We start from the raw sequence: 16,642 nt of genomic DNA on the forward strand, positions 1-16,642 counted from the left end.
AAAGACCAAAAGCACGCAAGGCGCATGTCAAGCAACATTTACAGTATAGCTGCAGAGAACTCTGATAAATAGTTTTGTAATATTTAGAAGAACACTTTCATTTTTGGTGGGGAAGTATGTAGGGTGCGTGACATGTTTTGTTGAGTTCATGAACCGCAATGAGTGTCGGGAAAAAAAGAAGGAAAAACCATGTGCTCGGAGTTTTAGAATAAATACAACCTTGTGTTTAATCTGGGTTGATTTGAGCGCGTAACACAAGGAGTGATCAGTCGTATTCCTTAAGAGAGTTTAAGCTTCCAGGATTAGAGCTTATAAATTTCTTGAGTGATTCATACACGATTTGTCTCCTGTAAAATGGAGACCGCCGCCCAGTTAGCCCAATGGATAGTGCGCTGGACTGTTGTGCGGGAGGTCGAGGGTTCGAGTCCCGGCCGGACCAACAATAAAGGTCTTAAAATATTTTAAAAGAATTTGCTACCTTTATATAACATCAAGAAATGGTTAGATATTCTAGTTTCCTCGGATAGAGACGAACAAATGGAGATCCCGTCTCCTGCAGGGTTGGGGGTAGAATCCAGAATACTAAACAAGAAGGGGAGCATTTGTTCTTACAAGAAGGAGATGTGTTGAAATGCTTAAAAATATGCAAGTTTTTATCGCTTTCCGTGTGCTCCTTTACCCTAGTAGAAAAGTGGCGAGTAGTTTCGCCAATATAACAGGAATTACATCCCGCACAAGAAAATTGGTAAACTACTATGGATTTTAGAGCATCAGGAGTACGATCTTTAACACTAAACATGCTTTTAATTTTAAAAGAAGTGAAAACTAGTTTGATATTTAGGTCCGATTTGCAAAAGCGCTTAGTGAGTTGTCGGAGTTAAAGGTTCGCTATTTTAGAATAATAGCCGACAAAAGCCTTCTTGTTTTAGTATTCTGGATTCTGCTAACGACTCAATTGATTTAAAACTCAAAGAAGTTTTTTATATAAATAAGATCAAACCTGTACTTAACAAAAAATTACAGCATTATAACATTTTTCTAGCGTTCTAGTTCGCACCTTGATGTTTTGGTGTCACGTTGTAAATAGTACCCGCTTTTGTATCACATCATATTGTAAATAATTTATTCATCTACTTGTATACTATTCAATTGTTCACACCCAACTACTCATCGACTGAAGATGGCATATGCATGCCGAAACATGTCTTTCAAAAACGTTGTATATTTCTTACAACGTCTATAAATTTCTTTAAATAGCAGCCAGGTTGGTGCCCATTACTACCTAATATGCAGTATCAAAGTCTCTTTTGACTTTAGTGTTATTCCTCTAAAATCTAATTATAGGTGTAGATCATCAATTTTCATAGAGAGGTCAACAAAACTCTCCTCATTATTTTAATTTGTCTTCATTCAGTCTTGTTCCCAGGGGATGCAAGCCTTGAGAAATAATTTGGTTTTTGTCCTCACTGATACTATCAGCTGTACAAGTTCCAAATTGTCAGAAAACTCTTCTGCTCAAAATCAAGTCGTGAAAATTATCATAGTACAAGTGAAACAAAGAGATTGCTTTTGTTGCCATGGACTCTTTAAGTCTTCTCAGGACCTAGGCACACCAGTTTTTTTAAGGGCGGATAGAGCTATCTTACGGATATATCTCTATCCAGCGGATAATTATTAACAATACGTTCTGCCAGCGCCATCTAAATGATAGCGTTATCCCGACCATTATTACGGTGTGCACTCATTCATTTAGCTTAGACGGGCAAATGCAACTATTGGGCTTTGTTTTCCCGTCAACATGTTATGCAAATTTAACATTTTGTCGTCTTCAACTGAAATTCTCTCTGTCCGAAAGCTTTCAACTTTTTTTGAAGGCTTTTAGTCAGAATCTGTGATAACTTAAATTTGTAGGATCTCACATCTTTTTTTTCACAGTTTGTTATCAACAGGTTTATTAGCGCCATTCAGTCTGGGTATCACCTGCCCAGACTATAAACAGGTGATTGCAAGGTAAACGGTGAATTTTTTATCGGCTATTGCCCCAATCACAATCATTAACGTTGTCACCTTGATAACTTACACACCCGGTGAAATGATAACAACCTCAGGGAGTCTGTCTGTATGACGAATTTTATTGGTTTTTTCTGCACACTCGTTTAATCTGGCGAAAAATGATTGTGGCTCTTCTGTTTTAAGAAATTTCGCTCTAATTCAGCGTTGAAGTCTTTTTTCGCCATTTTCGAGCGGTGGTATTTATTTCTTGCAATTTTTAATTCTCTGGAATGCCTCGTAACGTACAGTAGTGGTTTCGGAAGATGAAAGGGCCTTGTTCGTGTCTCTTTCTCCTATTTCTGGTAGGATTATTTTTATTATTTAACAGAAAGATATGTTATATATTTCCTTACTTATGATTAGTGTGGTAAAAAATTAACCGCCAGAACGATTCCGCTAAAAATTGGCCATCATCAAACATGATAATCCTCGAGAAACTTATAATCACCTCTCTATATATCTTTGTGCTCCAAAAGGAACTGGTTTATCTAAATCAGGAGAGGTCTATCGGCAAGTTAATTTCATAATACACTGTTTCTCTCCGTCGATCGGGCGCCCGGGCTACTCGGCTTATTTTGCCCGACCAAATTCTATCATTACACTAAAAGACTATTTTGAAGTGAGGTCCTATCACAGAAGTTTAAAAAAAGATCGGGATGTAATTCGCCAGGCCTCAGAATTACATAAACCCAATCTAGGCAAGTAATTTCCTTAAGACTGTGGATCGTTTTGTGAATTATATCGAAATATGCATACAATCTAAGCGTGTACTTTATCTACAAAAGCATCATTTATACTCTTACAAATAAGAAGTATTGTCAAGATCCGAGAAAAAAAAAAAAACATATGCGATCCTTTCAGGGATACAAATAGTTTCAGACATAAGGCAACACAGATTGGAGGTTTTCGTCTCTGATCACTTTCTTTGTTCAAAGTACATTATTCACAAAGAAAGAAACATGCAAAAGAAACATTCCAGAGGTAAAGCATCGTCACAAGAGATATACTTCAATTGTTTTTCAGGTTGTGAGATCAAATGGAGAACAAGGTAAGTCTGATATGGAGAGAGATATGTCCCCAGCAGCAGTAACCATCATTTCCAGACTGAATCTCTTTTATCTTCAAGCTGTGATTAAAAATTGAACAGAGGTAACACAGCTGTATCTGTCACATTAAGTATTGTATTCTAGGTTCAAAATAGAACACTTCCCACGCTCCTATGGTCATTTGCATTGTTTCAACGACAAATCAATCATGAATACATCCCGGGGCTTTGCTCAAAGGGATCTCTCCGAATTATCACACACTTACAGCTAAAAAAGATCGAGCTAAGATAACAAAAACCATTATAAGCACTTTCCAAAGGCAATCGCTCTAAAGTTAGTGAAAGGTCCCCTTTGATGATGAAAATCTCAGCAGGAGTTGAAATGTCTTAACTTTCACCTTGATTTTGCTTGCGTGGATAATCCATGGAAAGTCAGCTAATCCTGAACGAAACAAAGAGGCTATGGAGATGGAGCCTCACCAATCCTGACATTGAAGAAACCTTTGTTATAAAAAATGAACTGGATGAAATCAGTAATACAGTTTGGCCCAAATAAATGTGTGAGATTTAATTTCTTGGCCAGTCTCTCTCTTTTTAGGTTAAAATGTCACGATTTTGCTTTCCTTCTTAGATTCACTGATTTTCATTGTTTAATAAGCAAATGAAAGCGCCTTATGCAAAACAATGAGACACCCATCGGTTTAGTGTCATTAAATCAGATTCATAGTAATCACAACGCGTACGACCAATCAAAAAACAGGACAGTATCACTAGGAGCAAATTACAACTTTTAAAGCAGACTGCCTAAAGTGCTTTAAAATGCAAGCTGACCAATCGTTAAGCTTAGATTTTTTTATGCATTTCGTTTGGATTTATGAGGATGGTGTCTATAATAACTAACATGCATATTCCGAAAAAAACTCAGAATGCAAAGTTCCGCTTGGCATGGAAAACGGCAACATCCAGGACGATCAAATAACTGCGTCCTCGCAATGGAACTCAGTCACTCACGGCGTCACCCGGGCTAGATTGAATCTTCTGCCAAGTTCAGGAGCGGGAGGATGGGTGGCTTTACAACACACAATTCATGAGTGGCTCCAGGTGGACCTGCGCAGTCGCTATACAAGTGTAACAGGCCTAGCTACACAAGGAAGGAATGATCACGGTCAATGGGTGACTAAATACAACGTACAGTACAGTATTGATGGAGTTGAGTTTGAGTATTACAAGGAAAGTGGTCAGTCACTACGCAAGGTAACGGAAAGTAAAAGGTTGCTTAACGGAATCATCATCGGTGCGGCTCTCAGAAATGACTGATCCATGCGCGCCTAAATGAGGTTTCCAGCAATCTCGCCGCCCCAAGTTTCTGAGTTTTATCACTCTTTTTTTCATGATTCCTCTGATTCTGTCACAATCAGCAAACATAAATTCAGCCATGTTCAAATGTACTTGTGATCTGTCACAATTTCTGAAACATTTTTGATCGCTGAACTTCTTTTTCTTCTTGATTTATAATCCTCCTGTCGGCATTACACTGTGGAACAGAGTAAAAATACAGAACAACAAAATGGCCGCGCTGAACGATACAAACTTTGATGTTTTTTTTACTCCGTTTCCTCTTTTAGGTTTCACTTTTCAATAAATGAATTTAATAAGGGCGACAGACTTTTAAGTTGGTCACAAAGAACACGTTGTGTTGTTTTCGTCTTTTGCGTACTCCTTATGCGATCAACAGGATCAGTGCAGTTTCCGTTTTAGTTCTGATTTCTGAGATTTTGATTTAAAGAATTTTGACGTCAACATAACGAAAAAAAATAAAGCCTCTTTCGTCAAGACTTGTTATCAGCTCATCTCAATTCCTAACATCCAACCCCCATTTCATGCTTTAGGAGTTTTCCGGAAATCAGGACCGTGATACAGTTGTATATCATGAACTTAACCCACCAATCACAGCGCGGTATATCCGTTTCCGACCTCTAACCTGGCAAGGCCATGTGTCGATGAGGGTGGAACTTTACACCTGTCTGCAAGGTACTGCCTGGATTGATTAACATGAAATGAAGCTCTAAACCAGTTTAGTGCAATGTCGGTAGGATTTGTATTGCGTGATCTATTTTACTGGTGGTAAACCTCGCGCAGGACTTTCGTATACAATAAAAGATCAACGATTAGTAATTAAAGTAGGAAGTTAAAAGTGGTGCAGACTGAATTAATAGAATATATTGCTGTAAAAAGGAAAGCAAAAAAAAAATAAGACAATTTCCACCACTTTCACTCTTGCTACGATAAACAATTGTTTTAGTACCACATGGCCAAAAAATTACTCTATTTCTGACGATGTGCCGACGTATTGGTCAAAAACAAAACACTACTGAAGCTGTTCCTTATATTCTTCTTTTGACCTAAAAAATTTTCTACTTACATTTAGTATGCACTGCGCAAGCCGTTGGTATGGAAACTGGTGAAATTCTTGATTCTCAACTGTCTGCTTCATCGGGAGTGCCTTCAAAGGCTCGCTTGAACGGAGTAACGACCTGGTGTAAACACTGGCCGGGCAATGCGAATGAGAGTGTGTACTACCAGGTAACTAACAAACAGAATCGATTATGCCGTGTGTCTGCTAAGTTATAGATCGATGTTGACAAGGCAATGATGAGGTGCCGAGAAAGAAATGAACTAGTGGATGTCCACATGAGCTTGCGAGCGATTGTTCGGAACATATTCTTTTTTCTAGAGGTATTTTCTGTTTCACCAAGTATTAACCTTTTCTTATTTGTAAGCAACGAGTTCCTGAAATCAAAAGTCTTTTTCGGGGCTGTCTCTCTTTTATGACTTTGAGTTTAATTGTCTATGTTTGCTTGGGTTGATTAGATACTCAACATGGTAAATGTGAGACGAAAGTAGCAGCCAATCGAAACACAGGAAAATTTTAACAAAAGAGGCTGTTATATAAGTGAAAAACAGTCAAAGACCATGAGTTCAAGTCGAGAGGGTCTTTAACACTGACGGATAGAGTCAAAGCAAACTAAGGGCTTCTTCATACGACCCCGGTTGACTGGGCTAGCCCGCTTACCGGGACGAATTTCGCCTTGGGTTCATAAGAGAAAATTCAGCCCGGTTTCCGAGATGAGAAAAAGCCGAAGATCCTGGGGACGAGTTTTGGCGCGAAATTGGAAAAACAAAATAAGATGGCGCAACGCAACTGAGATATTACTTTTGCGCCTATCATGGCTTTGGCAACCCTTTCAGCTGTATCACTGCAGTTAAACAGGCTGCTAATGATGTCAAAAATTCATCAGACAAAGGAAAACGATGCCATTAGGGCCGCCTTCTTGCGGAAGCGAAATCATTCGTTACGAAGGTTGAAACGAATATGCGAAGAATTCATCCCGGTAACTGGGATGAAGTGTTCATATGGCAAACTTTTCCAGCCCGCTTACCGAGATTCCGGTTGGAAAACCGAGGTCTCGGTAACCGAGCCAGGCCGCCATCTCATATGAACACATCGAAAATTTTACAAAGGATTTAGATCTAGAGGTAAGGCGAGATCTCGGAAACCAGGCCAGCACAGTCAACCGGGCTCATATGAAGAGGCCCTAATGCAATCCTCTATTACCTCTGACTTGCAATGAAAAATCGTTCTGATACTACATGAATTGGATATTTGCAGATAGATTTTGGCCGTCCTTACCGTATTTGTGCAGTTGCCACTCAAGGAAATAACGGTGGGAACTATGATTATTTGAAAGAATACATACTGAGATGGTCTCACGATGGTGTTAACTGGGAGGAAAGTCCAGAGGTAAAAGAAAATTATCATGGAATCAAGAAATATCACCGTGACAAAAAACTGCCAACTCAGTAGACTTTGTAATAATGGTATACAGTTAACTATAATACCCAAGCGCTCTCTTTCGGACCAACCCCCACGCAAACATTAGAGGGGAAAACATTTTCTTATCCGACAAGTTAGTTGCACCTGGACAGTGCACATAGATCAGGAATTTATTGATCTGGGGCAAGGTTCTCGTAAGTTCCAGAGACTGAACGAGTCTGAACGATATTTTTAAATATCTATTTAAGAAAGAGTAGTGGGGTTTCTTTCTCAAAAATCAGTTAACTCTTTTTTGTCTCGTGATTATCTATGGTGTGAATTACAAACTAATATAGTCTCTTTCTTGAATACAAACAAGTGCCCCTCCCAAAAAAGCGACTATTCGGAACAGATAAATAGCCGTTCCGAAAACAGGCCTCTTGCCAGACAGTTCTGATTATAAACATTTTTTTTTCGTTGAGTCAGCAAGGCAATAATATATTGAGTCGTGAGACTAAGAACGTTCCTTTCCAGTACTACTTTTAATAGGTATTACTTTTGCATTAAATATTTTAGGTATTAGAAGGAAATAGCAACGCACATGAAGTAAAGAAAAACATCATTTCGGTGATTCACGCTCGATATTTCCGCCTTATACCGTTGAAATGGAGTGTCTGGCCATGCACAAAACTGGAAGCTTACGGCGAACCTTGGCCAGAAGGTATCTATTTGCAGTTTCAATAACGCAACATAATGCCACGTGTGTGTGTGTGTTTGTGTGTTTGTGTGTGTGTGTGTGTGTGTGTGTGTGTTTGTGTGTGTGTGTGTTTTCATTATTATCTTCCATAAGGTTCATTTTTGTTTGACCATCCTCCCATCATATGCATGTCTCCCCCAGCAGTACCCACTGAGGATAGGATCAAGTTAGGATACCGTCAGCTCATTCCCTCTCAGTGCCTTAAATCAAAATTAGTCTGGCCAACTAGTCTCCCAAGAGTAATGTTGCATATTTTATTTCATACTTAGTAACACAACCTATCCAATGTGGACTCTCCACATCAATGAAAGTGGTAAGCCTAAAATTAAAACTATTTCTTTTTTCTGCTCTCCTTCATTTAGTCTCGGGAGCGTTGTTTGAACCGCGGTTCGGCCCGGGTAAAGCACTGCCAGGTCATGTGATTTCATCACGGAGTGTCACTGACGTCATGCAGTGCATCCAGTTATGCTTGGTAACCAATCAATGCAAGTCCATTAATTTTAACAGCCAGCTAAAGGAATGCGAAGTGAGCGGCTCCAAAAGTGAGATAGCCAGTATCCGAGAACGGAAGGGCTTTCATTATTACGAGGTCGTTTCTTTCCAAGGCATATACATTTGAGAAAATGCCCATGCTTCCGAGATGCTTTTACGTAGTAGCTGCGACAGTAGCTATGCTGTGAAACCTTGAGCTTAATGAAAGTAGAAACTTTCCGAAATTTCTGCTCACATGTCCACACTTTTGATCCTTCCCAGCACTAAATGCAATCTTCATCATGACGTAACTTTTCCCCGCTCCTTCATAGCCTTCATCTATCCGTTCTGAATCTTGAATCTTTAAACAAGGATAGAATATGACGATGTCCAACAAGTGTGAAGACAGTGATAAACTACTTCAAAATTTGCAGGGACTGATAATTGCTGTTCTAAATATATGGTTCGTGATGTAATTTCTCACCTTTCACATACATCGTCTTGTTTGAGTATCAAATATTTATCTTAACATTGTTAACATTTTCATGAATTTTAACCAATTCTATTTCATTATCAATTTTAACTAATTACCTTTTAATTAAATTTATAATCAGTTCCCATTATGTAGTTTTTACTGGTAATTTACTATTGCCATTTAAATATAGGAATTATTATTGCTATCGTTATTTTTTAAAAAACCTGCCCAAAGGGTAGATTATTTATCAACTCAAGGGTACTAGGTAACACCCCTGTTTTTCTTCAGGCCAAAAACTGGTTCCCTAATGACAATCACTTATCAAAAGTTGAAGGATATGTTCATGTAAGGTGCAGTTACCAGCATTTACTGGCTATCATTTACTTAGAACATTTAGTTCCATTTTTTTTTAAACATGGCCATCTCTAACCTTATGGTTTTGTTTATAATTACAGCATGTGTACTACGCACTTTTTGTTTGATTCAATATGATTTTGATGAGGGATATTTTGGTGATGGTGGCAGTCACGATGAAAGTAATTAGTCAAATTTCAAAGAAGTATCTGATAACGTAGGCAAGTTGATATACTATAAAGTCAAGTTACGTATTAACCCCGATGTGTCTCCAGTGGACCATCCGATCAGGCGTTCTCCATTCTGTGACTGACCCTTTTATAGTAATGCTTTCCTACTTGGCTTTGAACAGACAAGCTTTGCAATCATAAAAATTATGTCCCCTGAAAATAAGTAACTTTAAACAGAGTATTCTACCTCACATTTGAATAAAATGGAATGTCACGTGTGATAGCAACCATGCGGTATCCTAACTAGTCAGTTTTGAAATTTGTGTGAGCAAAACTTTTCTGATGACAAAGATCTTCAAACACTTATGACTAAAGTGGCCAGCAACGATGATAACCTGCCTTGGGGAGGAATATGAAACCTCAACAGAGCTGCAAAAAGAGTACAAGTATCCAGGAGATGCTGTATGTGAATGTCACTCTCCATAAATTTGTAATGCATCAGAATTTACCATATTTATTGTGGAGTGCAATGTCGAACACATTCAAACTTGTCTACGAATTTTTCAACACTGGTCCTTTTCTTTGGTTCAAAAGGGGATTACTCGGGTCATATGCAAACAAATTTACATGAAAATCTTTTTTGATCTTGATCTGATATTTCAGTATTGTTCATATTCAGGCTGCCTATAAATTTCAGGAACAATTGAGAAAAGGCCTCTACAAAAAATTGTTACATCGTGTTTAATCGATTTAAAAACAAAAGTGTGCAAGATTACCTTTATTGTAACGAATGTGGATGTAATTAAAACAACCAACTTCTACGGTTTATGACAAGTCTTGACGAAAAAATTTCTTAGTTTAAAATTCTGATAGACTCCCATGATGAGTCATGTTACATTGAAAACCAGACGTGCGGTACACCTCTTCGCCGAGATCCATATGGCGCTTTTATATTTAAATACACAAACAAGTAGAGGAAAAGATAAACATGAGAAAAAGCAGGAGATTAGAACCCTCTTCGACGAGATCCCTGCGGCAGTTTTATATCTAAACACACATACGAGCACAGCAATAGAATGGCAAGTGAAAGAGCAGGAAATTAGAGGACTTTACCATTTATGCAATCAAATACTGTTATTTTTTAATAGTATTCTACAATCAGTGTTAAGTGCAAGAAGAAACTGTCCAACTGATTACAGTTACAACGTCGACAATGGTTGCATCTTGAATTGAAGACCTGTGGGTAGTTGAAGCACACACTTGATCTAGGTTAGCTACTGCTTGTAACCTAAGCCTAAAATGTATCATTTCGAGATTGAAAACCTACCAAAGTTTGCATCCGCTCACCACGAGAAGTCTGTCATGATTCCCATCCAGTTCGGATAACTGCGCCATAGGTCACGTGGCGGACATGTCAGCGGTATCGTAAAATTCATCTACAGTGGAACCTCGATTAAACGAACCTCTATATAACGAAGTCCTCGGTATAACCAACGATTCTTTTCAGCCCGGCTAAAGTTACAGTAAAATGTACGCCACGGAACCTCGATGTAACGAACCTCGATAGAACGAAATCGTCGGTATAACGAACACAATCCAGAAGCCCAAACTTATACAGGTACCTCGATATAATGAAAAAATGTCAACCAAAGACAAATGCGAAACAGACAACAGTGCAGTACTATACAGTACTGTTCTAATGTTTAGTACTGTACACATGGTTCACCTTCATTATGACATTTGACAAGTCAGGCAGAAATGAAAGGGAATTTCCGCGCTCTTTCTCTTGAATGAAAGGCACGTTTTAAACAAAAGACAAAATATGGGCAATCAGATAATTTTTTTGATTAAACGTTTTGATTAACAATTTTGATAAAGTAAAGAATGGAAAAAAAATGGAGCAATTTTCATCAGGGGAATTTCTGATTAGGCGTCTTGATGAGTAGCAATTTTAGTGGTAAAATAGAATGGTTTTCTTTTGTTTAAAGTTTCCGTTCGGTTGCGCATTAACCTTTTCATTATAACATTTGGCAAGCCAGTTGCAAATTGTTAAAATTTTGTTGAACTGTTTAGGTTCCAGTGCCGTAACTATGTACAGACCTGCACAGTGTACTTTAGCTTAATATAGACATTAAGGACGTCACACAAAGTAAGTATTTAGCTCTAAACTAGGAGCAAATTATGTATGTACAAGCTTTTTTGCTAAAATAAACAAATAATCTCTCATGTACGGAGATTTGAGTTTCAGCTGTGGATAAAAGGTCAGTTTTCTGACTTTATATTGTTAATCACAAATCAATTATTAATTAAATGTCAATCAACGTGTAACTTGAACAAAAACGTCGTTTAGTTAACGACGCAGAGGGCACGATTATACAAAGAGTCATCGAGTTCGTGGATTGACGTACTTTTCGGTGATTACTTAAGTGATCAAAACTTATTATACAACTATGTTCAGGTTGACACATCGAATTTGGTGAGAGTAGAAGTAAAAAAATCATTTCCGTCGCCACAAATTGGCATATCTACATGGAAATTGTGTAGAAAATTCGAAATTTTTCACGTGAGAAAGTGCACAGGTAGTAGCCCTTTGAAACCCTTTGAAGAGAGTTTATAAAGGGGGATAGGACGTTGACATAAGGAAAAGGTCACGCAAGAGGCAATTCAAGGTACAAAATAACGTAAAGAAAAGGGAACATACATTTTGCGCCCCCAGGGCGTCTGCACGCGAGGGCTTCCATTCTATGAGGAAATAGAAAATACAACGTTTCCCGGGGTGGCGTACAAGAGAAAAGGGAGAAGGGTAATGTAAAAGGAAGTAACTGATGAACGGAAGAGGAAAAGCGTAATAACGCGCAAACAGGAACTCGTAAGTAAATGCAGAAGGCATTGAGGGAACGTGAAAGGTAAGGCAAATCTTACACGCAAGGAATCTGAGGAAATGAAACAAAAATGCATGTGATGAGCCAAATTGAACGTGAACTCTAGAAATATAACCTGGACTGAGTGATTTAAAACGACGCACACGGGCGGGAAGTTAGGCGCGCGCACGCAACTATCCTCGTGTAACCTATGTTCTTGTCGAGCTAACCCCTGGATAAAGAAATGAATCCCAGATCAAGGACGCGGATTGTCAAAGTTGATAGAGTTAGACAGTATTCATGGCCAAGTAAAAGTACAATAAGTACCGAAACATGTAACAAGAAAAATGCGTAAAAAGATCTTTTAATTGCGAACATTCAGCGAAAACAGCCTGACTTTAAAAGCACCACATGTGTCTATAGGCTGTCTCTAAAACAAGTAGATCTTCTGGCAATTCTCATCCTTGTTTATAGCTTCCCAAACTAATTTTCTGCCTGCCTTGGTTAATATTACGACGATTTCGCCAAAGTATACTTAAAACATCAATATTTAAATTTTTCTTTTCCTCGATCACATTTCCAAGAAAAATTTTAAATGAACATTCATTGAGAGCGAGACGCTCATTCAAGAATCCTTCTACGTTCCTCTAATCAAACTATTTCCCGACACCAAAATAAAATAACCACACCAGTGGGTCAGAAAGAAAAAAAAGTGAATACACGATTACGTACTTTTTCATTTTTTGTTGTTTTGTTTTGTTTTTTGTCTTTGACCACAATCACATCAGGTCGTGCACCCTATTTTCAACGGTCTTTACCCAAGAGGTCGCGCAAACTCAGCCGGTGATGCGGCCTACTTTCGTGATATTTCAGTTTAGATATAATTTCATAAAAGTGAATCTGACAACAGTAGTCGCACTGTAGATTACTCTGGCTAGTAGTCCTTGGTATTGACTAGCATTGACATCGACCCAGTCTCTGCTCTACTCTTGGACAGCTGGTGGGATCAGAGTTGACAGTGGGGTACACTTTCCCTCGGGGAATTTGAGTCCTTTTTCTCCCTCTCTGAAAACGAAAATGAACCAAAATTAGGAGAAAAAAATACTTTGGATAATACAACAAAACGACATCGGAAGCTCATCCTGTGTCTAAGGGGCCTCCTTTACGATATCCAGCGATTAATACCTTATAAGGGGCCGGAAGTTTCTAAAGAAACAGTGACGTTGCGTCGGCGAGGGGGTATAACGAGATAATTTGGTTTTATCAACTGAATTGATAACATAAACTGGCCACCGCGAAGAGTTTGAAAAGCCAGTTTTTCGAGCGTCAGCCCTTCGTCAGAGCGAATTAATATCCTACCCTGCCTGGTCTGTTTAAAGCGTTCACATAAAAATACTGTACTAGTCAAGCTGGTTCAACAAATAGCGTGGTTTTTTTATCCATGCGATCCTTAACCATATGCAAAGTGTCCGCGAAGAGTTAACCCAGACTGGTAATCAGTCTCGTTAAAGCTTAAAGTACTATCTTCCGGACCGTGACAGGTCAAAATTTCTAATGCATCAAACTCTTGGGAACAGTTAACTTGCCCTCAAAGCGCATACTTTAGTATTACCTGGCTACAAGCCTGAGAACCAACTCAACCTTCCTTGACGGATCCACTTTGATTGGTTCAGCCGTGATGAACCGTTGTGTGCTGTGGCCCTGTAATGTTGTTCCACCTGATCTCCATTCTGGATCAGATTCGACGACGTTGACACGATTGGCCTTGCTATGTTCCTCCTCTTTGAAACCAGCTAAAAAAAGTAAGCATTTAGTCAGTCCAGAAGTTATTACCGGTTAGGTTGGTTATATATTTCTCGGGATTATAGTGAACATCGAGGAGGTCTAATCCCAACAGAAGAGCCCACTGTTGTTAACTTGTATTTACAAACGTTTCGCTTTGAATTCCAGAAACTCAAAAATAATCAAACTATTGATGGTTGTAAACTCTCTTTCTCTCTTCTCCGGAGCTTCATTCCCCTCTCAGTTAGATTACAAATAGCCCCCTTCCTTTCCCAGCCAAGTTGCGCCAGTTAAAAGAAATTGGTAGGAAATTGCTTCTTTTTTCTTTCAAGAATCCTTTTTTTCTTTCGCGACCTCTTTTTGTACATTATTTCTTTTTATCCACGCGCAATTCTTCTCTCCATCAGCGACTTCTTTAGAATACGCGCCTGATTATTGCATTCTGTTTTGCACTGCTAGGTGGCAATTGATGAAAGACTACCCAGTGGCTATCTTTTTTCGCTACCATGTTGATCTTTAATAGCCATGTATTGGACTGTCTGTTGAAGATAATCTCAGACTAAATGTTGTAAACTGGAGATGTTTAATCTGAACGCGATCTTCTCATTCGGTACAGCTACAAATTACATAAAACAGAAAGCTAGACTCGAAACTGAAACAAATATTGAATTACAAGAAAAAGAATAACACACAAAGCGACAACTTACATATTTTTGGCCATCTCCAAGCTAAACCAAACATCAACATCAAAAGACAAAAAAAAGCAAACCTTACTACGCACAAACAACGCACAACGATTTAAGTACATGGTCGCTAAGGTCATGTGATCTGCACAAGGGGGACCGGAGGGGCAAACTGTCCCTAACACTGTCATTGTGTTTTACCAGACTATCTTCCAGAAGTGAGAGAGACATCTTTCCAAGAAGGTGAAGCGATAGTGCCTATCAATCGATCTTTTTTTTTCATAGAACTTGCAACTTACCACAATTTAAAAAAGTGCTCAAGTCTAAAGGGCTCTGCCGAAGAAAGAAACTTGCTCCTTCGTAGGAGATTGTCAATGCTATCAGAAAATAAATTCCCCGAGTTGCCCACTCTGTTGGCTATCGACAAATGCTGAAAAGAGTCACAGATCATCGCCATGCAGTGAAAGGGGAAACTGTGTATCATGCTTAACCTTTAAATCCTTAAAGGAGTGGATCTATGCTTAAGACATGCTCTCCGACCTGCCTGAGTGGGCCATGGTCCTTTGCCTCTGTTAATATCCAAAAATAACTTGAACAGAGTAAAAATTTTTTTTTTCTTTATTTTGTCGCAACACTGAAGAATGAAGAATTGCGGTAATATATTTTTTTAATTTTAGTAATATATTTTTTTCCGAATTACAATGGAAATCGACGAGGTCCAATCAGATAGACGAGCCCATAGTAGTTAACTGGTATTTACAGACGTTTTCCTCTGAATTCCAGGAACTCAAAGAAAAAAATCTACTGATCAGTTGTAAATTCTCTCTCATTTACATTAGAAATACCCCCCTTTCCCGGCCTAGTTGCGAAAGTTGAAAGAAGTCGGCGGGAAAAAACCTTTCTTTTTCTTCTAGGATTTCTCTCTTTCCATGCACGTGACCTCTTTTTTCTACAGCCTTTTTTAACCACTGCAATTCTTCTCTCCATTGGCGACCTCTTTAGAATCCGCCTGTTACTCTCGATCTGTAAGTTTTTATTGTATTTTATAGTGCACCGCTAGGTGGCCATTGAAAAAAGACCTCACAGTGGCTATACGTTTTCACTGCCATCTTGGTCTTTATCTTCCTTCCATTGGACTGTCATTGTGTTTTTTACTAGACTATCTTCCATTAGTAAGATAGGCATCTTTCAAAAAGGACGAAGCGATTGCGACCTTTTAATCACGATCTTTCCCACATCGAACTTGCACCTTACGACAAATAAAGAGTGCTTAAGTCTAAAGGACTCAGTAAAAGCTCCTTTGCTGGAGGCTGTCCATGCTATTAGAAAAGAAATTTCCGAAGTGCGAACTCTCTATCAACAAATCCACGAAAGACTCACAGATCATTGCCATGTACTGAAAGGGGAAACGCTGCAAATCATGGTTAAGCTATAAGTTCCTGATGGAGCTGATCTTTGTTCAAGGCATGCTCTCCGACCTGCCTGAGCGCGTACCCTGTTCCTTTGCAACCGTTTAACGCCAGTTCGCACTATCTTCCTATCATCCCGTCATCCAAACCACTGCCATTACTGATCGCTTTGTTGGGTGAGCCCGCAATCTAAAGACACCCACATACTTATACTTTTCTCTCATTCTATAATCTTGATCTGACTTGATTCAAACTTGACCTTGTCAAAGCAATACGTTTCAGTTATCTTTATTGAGCTGCACACTCCCCATATTTACTGCAAGTTTCGGTTATGACTACAAGAAGCGGTCTTTGAATACAACTTACCCTTCCCTGGAAAGATAGCGCCTGGAGGCGTCCGGCCTTGTGAAGAAAGACTTAATTCTCTCAGTTTACCATGTTTTTGTTCCACAACTATAAGAATATAAATCAGTGCCTCATTACTTAAGTTAATTTTTTTAAGCTCACCCTGGATTTCATCCTAATTACAATTCAAACAAAATTCTGCGTTTCTCCCTCATCGTATGATCTCGACTTCATTTGATTCAGACTTGACCTTACAGACTACGTTTAGCGGTTTTATCTAGCCCGGACTGTACCCGTTAGATGGTCCTAAATCTTGTATAATACCGCCTACGCCTGCTTATTCCTTTAGAACCATATATGATTACTTACACTCTATACGGATCGCGCGGCTTCTGAGTCGACGATTCTAACTGCGTTTAGCGGT

General features: G+C 38.9%; 2 protein-coding genes across 11 annotated transcripts in view; one reads left to right on the forward strand and one right to left on the reverse strand.

The window, feature by feature from the left end:
• The first annotated feature begins 2,200 nt into the window (after positions 1 to 2,200).
• LOC111347009 (EGF-like repeat and discoidin I-like domain-containing protein 3) lies at positions 2,201 to 9,960 on the forward strand. 3 transcript variants are annotated; one of them, XM_088752049.1, is made up of 9 exons: positions 2,201 to 2,354; positions 3,076 to 3,100; positions 4,023 to 4,351; positions 4,987 to 5,128; positions 5,526 to 5,680; positions 6,768 to 6,899; positions 7,488 to 7,632; positions 7,938 to 7,981; positions 9,070 to 9,960. In XM_088752049.1, the coding sequence occupies exons 1-9, from the start codon at positions 2,316 to 2,318 to the stop codon at positions 9,094 to 9,096; spliced, it is 1,038 nt and encodes a 345-aa protein (XP_088608175.1). In that variant the 5' UTR covers positions 2,201 to 2,315; the 3' UTR covers positions 9,097 to 9,960. The 3 variants fall into 3 exon arrangements, with proteins under 3 accessions (XP_088608175.1, XP_088608173.1, XP_088608174.1); XM_088752047.1 differs by lacking the exons at positions 7,938 to 7,981; positions 9,070 to 9,960 and adding an exon at positions 8,031 to 8,815 and having other exon boundaries at positions 2,204 to 2,354; XM_088752048.1 differs by lacking the exons at positions 2,201 to 2,354; positions 3,076 to 3,100; positions 7,938 to 7,981; positions 9,070 to 9,960 and adding an exon at positions 8,031 to 8,815 and having other exon boundaries at positions 3,154 to 4,351.
• A 2,386-nt stretch (positions 9,961 to 12,346) lies between these two features.
• LOC111342140 (uncharacterized) overlaps positions 12,347 to 16,642 on the reverse strand; it is a 34,655-nt gene continuing 30,359 nt past the window's right edge. For 5 of the 8 annotated variants that reach the window (XM_088752038.1, XM_088752037.1, XM_088752036.1 and 2 more), the window contains 3 exons: positions 16,240 to 16,326; positions 13,612 to 13,792; positions 12,347 to 13,064 (listed from right to left, as the gene is read on the reverse strand). In XM_088752038.1, the coding sequence (XP_088608164.1) occupies positions 12,983 to 13,064; positions 13,612 to 13,792; positions 16,240 to 16,326 (350 nt within the window). In that variant the 3' untranslated portion in view covers positions 12,347 to 12,982. The remainder of the gene's footprint in view (positions 13,065 to 13,611; positions 13,793 to 16,239; positions 16,327 to 16,642) is intronic. The other 3 variants (XM_088752040.1, XM_088752043.1, XM_088752042.1) reach the window with 1 other exon arrangement.

This window comes from Stylophora pistillata, chromosome 3 (genome assembly GCF_964205215.1).
Source record: "Stylophora pistillata chromosome 3, jaStyPist1.2, whole genome shotgun sequence".
Taxonomy (NCBI): domain Eukaryota; kingdom Metazoa; phylum Cnidaria; class Anthozoa; order Scleractinia; family Pocilloporidae; genus Stylophora; species Stylophora pistillata.

Bases quoted from the DNA above. Each gene is read 5' to 3' on its own strand.
- LOC111347009 (XM_088752047.1), top strand. From the start codon at position 2,316: ATGAAAGGGCCTTGTTCGTGTCTCTTTCTCCTATTTCTG. The intron at 4,352-4,986 runs GTAACGGAAAGT...TTCATGCTTTAG, and splicing joins GTGGTCAGTCACTACGCAAG to GAGTTTTCCGGAAATCAGGA. The intron at 5,129-5,525 runs GTACTGCCTGGA...ACTTACATTTAG, and splicing joins ACTTTACACCTGTCTGCAAG to TATGCACTGCGCAAGCCGTT.